At 35.1% G+C, this 6,416-nt stretch overlaps 1 protein-coding gene across 1 annotated transcript; it reads right to left on the bottom strand.

The window, feature by feature from the left end:
- On the bottom strand, window positions 1,775-5,355 carry LOC109718387 (RNA demethylase ALKBH5-like). Its single transcript, XM_020244611.1, has 6 exons — window positions 5,220-5,355; window positions 4,706-5,068; window positions 3,883-3,968; window positions 3,471-3,781; window positions 2,418-2,489; window positions 1,775-2,275 (listed from the first exon to the last, which is right to left on the bottom strand). Exons 2-6 carry the CDS (start codon window positions 5,001-5,003, stop codon window positions 1,927-1,929), a joined length of 1,116 nt encoding a protein of 371 aa, XP_020100200.1. The 5' UTR covers window positions 5,004-5,068; window positions 5,220-5,355; the 3' UTR covers window positions 1,775-1,926.

Raw genomic sequence — 6,416 nt, forward strand, 5'->3', positions numbered from 1 at the left:
AAAAGAGAGAGATCCGACCACTACAGTTGAATATATTCGCCAATTAACGATATTCGTAACATGCTGCAGTTGATTTTTGCGTACAGATTTCAACTGCAATATTGAAATTCAAATCATAAAATTAAACACGAACTTAAATTACTATATAATTAACAACTGCAATGGCGTGAAAACGAACAACAGCCAAGATGAAAATACCTTGCGCCTCCTAGTTCCCCACCAACTTTCACTCAAAAAACTTTTCTACTTGATCCAATCGTTTGTAAATTCTAATAAAATATATTTCTATTATAGAAATAATAATTGTATATAATAGATCATTGCATCTTATGATCTAAACATAAATGGCATATATAGACACTTTGTTAAGTACCATTTATGCTTTTTTTTTTCTCTATATGCGAATTGGCCATTGAGATGAATTAGCTTAGGCAATAAATTTTAAGCCACAACAATAAGACTAAAAAAAATATAAATATATATGACTAAATGACTACTTTTAAGAGAATAAAGATAGATTAAAAGTGGGAACGTGACACACATGTGCAATAAATATATACTCAAGGTAAATAATAAGCAGTACCACATCATTCTATTGTAATAGAAAAAATAAAAATATTAATTGCAATAGAAAATCACTACCACGCAACCTTTTTTTGTACACATCCACAGGAATATAATTTATGTAATGTAATAATTTTTATTAGAATAAATATGTAACTCTAGTTTGATAAAATTAAAAAACAAAAAACAAATTTATTGTAGTTTTGCACTTTTGTCCCAATCTCAATTAACGCTGTTATGTTAATTACACTAATTATCACTCTACAACTTGTCACCTGTCAAATAACCAAAATTTAACAAAATATAAACTTATGCATAAAGTTCATTAAATGAGTTAGTTATCACATTATTTACATCTCACATATAATATATTAATTGTAACTAAACAATATAAAAGAATTTAACTATCAATTGATATGATTCTATTGCATTACTTATATAGATAATTTTATTTGCAAAAGTATTATTAGAAGTTAGATCATTACACACAAACAGTCATAAGCGACACTTTTAAATGTAGGTATCATGTCAAAAAAATGCTGCTTACCTAAAATTACCGGATACTATTTAAAAATGTTTGCTATAATGTGGGTCCACTAGATATAGTAGACTAGTTAAAGATGTCGCTATACACCTAAACAGAGTGCTAGTAATTACCAAACACTTATTTAAACATTTAGCTCAACCGCCAAAAACTCTATCACGTTGGCTGCGGTGGTCGGAGGAGAGACGAAACAGGAAAGGCTCTTCGTCTAGAATTTCAAAGGGTGATTAGTGAGAGAAGAAAAAGATGGTAAATAATGAAACTCTTTTTCAAAAAAAAAAAAAAAAAAAAACATTATAGAGAGAACGAGGGGAAAGAAACTGAAAGAGTACGTAGTATAAGTTTGATTACACTCTTTTCTTAAAAAATGTATATATATATATATATATATATAACCGAGAGAATGAAGATTAATTGTGGGCCTTATAAAATAGTATATGACTCATATTCTATACACCTTGCTGTTGCTATACCATCATAGATGGAGTCGTAAATCATTCAATGGAACAAAATAGGGCAGTGGTGAATCAATGCCGCAGTTACTTCTCAGTACCCTCTAATCTTCATTTCGTCATTTGGTACAAATAAACAAAAGAAGAGACAACTGAACTGGCAAAAGCAAATTTAACTATTATTATTTAATAAAATTTAAAATGAATACAGCAATTTAACAATGACAGAATTAAAGGAGAGCATGACATGCAACTTTATTATATTATTATGTTACAGCTTTGCAACAAAGGAACAATTAACGTTAAACTCCTCAAAAATGTTCAGTCGGCATCGAAATCGTCAGTCTTGATTCAATTTCAATTGCTTCATCGCCTTGCGGGTCGGTGTGGCTTGTTCTGCTGACTCTTTCCTGCTGAACTCAACGAACCGAGTGGGGGAAAATCTTCCGAAGAGAAGGGGCTGTCGCGAGTCCACTTCTTGCCCTCCGAGCTTTGCTCCTCTCTGGGTTCGGCTCGGGGCGGCGGAGTCGATGCTGGTTGCGCTTGGGCCAACGGCGTGGACGCTGGTCGGGGTTGGGCCCGCGAGCTTACTAACTCGTTCACCGGAGCTGGCATCGGAGGGTACCGGAGGGGTCGAAGATTCTGTAGTTCGGGATCAGGAATGAATCTGTAGGGAAGCTTGCGGTCCTCCATTTTTCTGAAAGTAATTGAGATCCTGTTTGAAGAATTGAAGAATTAAGATAAAAGAAGAGGATAGTTAGATATTAATAGCAATAAGAAAACCAAAATAACAGCAGAGATAAAGTCGTAAAATTTGATATAAAAACTCAGTGGATCATATTGTTTCGATGCGTTACCTCTTGGTGGGCACAGCAGGTACACAATGCTTAGCTACATCTGCACCATTACCATTCAAAACAAGCACCGACCTGCAAGTTAATTCGGTTATAATTAGAGTCAATCCCAAAACTGAAGTACCTTGTAGTTAGATAACAATAGGTAGGGAGAAAGAAAGAATACGATTTCTTTGACAAATACAGTCGATCGCCAAAAGTATGTATGACAGAAAACTGAGCGCATTTGATTGCCAGAGTTGTAGCTTTCCTACGTAAAATATGTTAAAACTAGTATAAAATAATATTGAGGATCCAAATTTTCTCCCTAAAACTGACAACTAGTCGAATCGTTCAAAAACTACATCCTGGGGCATTTGACTTTTCTCAGTACTAATTTCTAAGTGCCTTTCATGGAGTTGATATAACCATTCCACGAAGCTTTTTATACCCGCAATGTACGATTTGTTGGTTATGTCTAGTACATCTGACTACATATAAAGAACAAAGTATGAGAAAACTTTATAATCCAGCTGCAGAGCTAGACCTATTACACCCTTTCAGTTGAAATGCTAGTTTCCTGAAATGTACAGATAGTTCTACTACGACAAGTCAGTACCTAATGCTTTTAGAATACACATACAGCAAATGAAGGTTAAGTATAAATATCTAATACTATAACTCTTTAGATAGATACACCAGGGGCGCATTTCAAAAGCAATTGTTTGAAAAGTGTGCCGCATATCTAGGAAAGCATGCAGAAAATTGATGAATTGCCACAACATGCAAAAAAATTACAATAATACACAAGAGAGACCTCAGAAGCTGCTTAATCAAGCAAAAGTAAAAAAGAAGTGTTGAGAAAGTTTTTTTTTTTTTTTTTTAAAAAAAAAAAAAGAAAAAAAAGAAGAGCACAAGGCCAAAGCATAAGTAAACTCATATATAACATTCAAACTAGAATTAAATACCAAAAAAGTGAACCTCAAATAATTTGAAAACAATAAGTTAATCCAAACCAGCAAATTTCAATGTTGAAAAATGTAAATGAAGATAAACCTCTGTCAATGATTAACATACCCGACCGGTAAAGGAATGGAAGTAGGGGCTGCAAACACTCCTGGCGAGACTACTTTGATGTGGGTTCCAAAGAGAATGTTGCACTGGGAGAGGAAGGAAACTGTGCAAAAGGGTCGAACGAAATCGTGGTGGTCGATATGAGGAGGGATGCAGTCATCTTCATCATAGATGTTTATGATGCAACTGTTGGGGACACACGTTGGCGGGAGCACGTGCCACGCCACCATCCTCTTAATCATAGTCTTCAGTATCGGAGGCATTGGATCGACTTCCTCGTCCCGCATTATTCCTGGAAGGTTCCCATTGTTGTCCTGAATAATAACAAGGTTCATTATCAATACAAAAGAACAACTAAACAAGAGAAGCAAAAGAACAAAAATAAATATTGAAACTACGGTATGTATTAATTTACCTTTGCATAGTTGTAGCAACAACCGAATTGTATAGTCACGCGCCCTTTTCCACGCATCCACTTCTTTGGCTCTGAATAAGTGCGCTCTGTAAAGAAGAAAAGCTGTTAGCGAACCGATAGAGAAAAATCAAAATATATACATAAACAATGTGAGAAAGAATATAGCAACCGATTTCCAAAAGGAAACCATAGTGCAAAAAAACAAGGAAAGCAGTAAGGGTGGTATTCACACTACATTCATCAAAAGCGGAAAGTGAAGCAGACCATGTACTTATACCCATATTTTCATCAAGTGCAGTAAAGGAACACAATTGACGTATATTCAATAACGGAAAAAAAAAAAGAGCACATATAGCATTTAGCAAGGCAATGACGACGTTATTGATTGTATCTATGCTTATATTTTCATCAGGTGCAGTGAAAAAAAAAGAAACACAATTTACATACATTCAATAAGAGAAAAGAAATAGGAAGCATCTATAACATTTAACAGGCAAACGACGGCGACACGACAGCAACAGCGGCTCCATACAGCATAGAATTCATCGGAAAGATCCGGAATTTTCTATCGAATTGGAACTGCGCTGCATGCGGGCAGAACTGAACTTAAAACTGATTCTGGCTTCCGCAGAATCAGTGAGGCCAAAAAATTTTCCCCCTGTTCTTTTCTTGGATCAGAACCCGTGCACCATTACATTACCCCAAGAACAAGGTTATGAATATTATGTTTTTTTTTTTTTTTTTCTGATCTTTTTTTCTTTTTCCCGCCACTTTTACTTTCTTGAATTAAAAGAAAGAAAAGGAAAGAAGAAGATCCTTGTACCTCGGAGCAATCCACTCCTTCCTCGGTCCTGGAAATCCAAGACGCAGTCGACGATCCTCTGCTGCTCGGCAGCGGAGAAGACCCCCTCGTGGAGCTCGAGGCCTTGGAGGACGTTGACCCACCTCCCCCCACCGATCCTCTCCATGTGCTTAAAATCCTTCTTCCTCTTCACCAGCGACAACCTTATGGCCTCCTGCCCCTGCTCCTTCTCCTCCTCCTGCTGCGTGCGATGGCGACTCCCGTCTCCGTCGCCGCCGACCTTGTCTCCGCCACCTCCCGCCGTCCGAACCTTCTCCATGATCGGCTCTTCGAACAGAAGAGAAGAAGCAGATGAAGAAAAGGAGGAAGAGGAAGAAGATTTACCTAGAAGCAAGAAAACCAACCAGCGGTGCCGATCAATACAAATTACAAGAAGCAACTAGTAAGGGAAAACATAAAAGAAAGGAGGAAAGGAAGGAAAATCCCTAATGAGAACTTTTTTCACAAGTACTAGGAGAATACAGATACTACGTACGGCTGTGATATTAGACGCGATCTCTCTCTCTTCTTCACCTTCTTTTTCTTGTTTCTTCCTTCACTGCCGCTTCTCTCTGTTGCAATCTTGATCTCGCTCTCTCTTTCCCTCTGCGTTTCCCTCTCTCTCTCTCTCTCTCTCTCTCTCTCTCTCTCCGCTTGTGCTATCGTATATTTATAGACACGAGAGACCCGGAAAGCATGGCTGCGCCGAATCTATCGAGGACATATATAGATTCCTAGTCCGACTAGGATTTGGTTCTAAATCTCCCTCTCTCTCTCTATATATATAGCTACTAGTTAAGGAACCATGCTACGCGACTAATTATTTTAGTTTTTTATAAATAATTAATAAATAATAAAAACAACAATAATTTATCCTTAATGCGCATGTAAAAAACTGCTTAATCTAAATTTTTTTTAAAGGTATAATTAATTACTAATATAATTAAAGATCTAAAGGAGAGAAAAAATATTACATATTATATATTTTATATAAAATAATTGGAATATATAAATATATTTTATATTACCTGTATCTACAACAGAATTCATACTCATTTAGCTTATGTTGTTTTTGGAATTTACTGTAAACCGAAATCGAATCCAGACCCGTTTAGCTAACATAAACCCGATCCATTCCGCTTCAGCTTCGAATAATATTTCGAATATTGCCACTTTTCTGAGATTCCGTATACTCATTTATGCCTAAATTTTAAATATTTTAAAATATAACACTTTCTTTATTTCAGTATCGAATAATTTAATCATTTAAAATTAAAGGATAACAAAAAATTATAACTCAAGTACATTTATTTCTAAAAATTAATTAAATCCCAAAAAAATTTTCACAAAGGAAAAAATATTAATGTAGAGTTTTAATAGAGCGTTAAACATATTTCCGTATCCTATTTTTTCCGCTTAGAAAAAAAAAAGCCACCCCTCGCACCCGATCGCCCACCCGCAAAATAAAAAACACTTTATTTTAATAATCATTTAGATATAAATATTTCAGTTGAAAATATACAACACTTTCTTTATTTCGGTAGCAAATAATTAAATAAGTTAAAATTAAAAGATAAAAAAAAAACTATAACTCAAGTATATTTATTTCTAAAAATTAATTAAATCTCAAAAAAATTTCGCGAAAGGGGAAAAAAAATGTAGAATTTTAGCAGAGAGTTAAATATATTCCCGC

Source organism: Ananas comosus, linkage group 1 (genome assembly GCF_001540865.1).
Source record: "Ananas comosus cultivar F153 linkage group 1, ASM154086v1, whole genome shotgun sequence".
Taxonomy (NCBI): domain Eukaryota; kingdom Viridiplantae; phylum Streptophyta; class Magnoliopsida; order Poales; family Bromeliaceae; genus Ananas; species Ananas comosus.

Excerpts from the sequence above, each read along its gene's own strand:
- LOC109718387 (XM_020244611.1), bottom strand. The coding sequence starts at position 5,003 with ATGGAGAAGGTTCGGACGGCGGGAGGTGGCGGAGACAAGGTCGGCGGC. Across the intron at positions 3,969-4,705 it reads AAGGAGTGGATTGCTCCGAG|AGCGCACTTATTCAGAGCCA; the intron begins GTACAAGGATCT and ends TCTTCTTTACAG. Across the intron at positions 3,782-3,882 it reads GTTGCTACAACTATGCAAAG|GACAACAATGGGAACCTTCC; the intron begins GTAAATTAATAC and ends GTTATTATTCAG.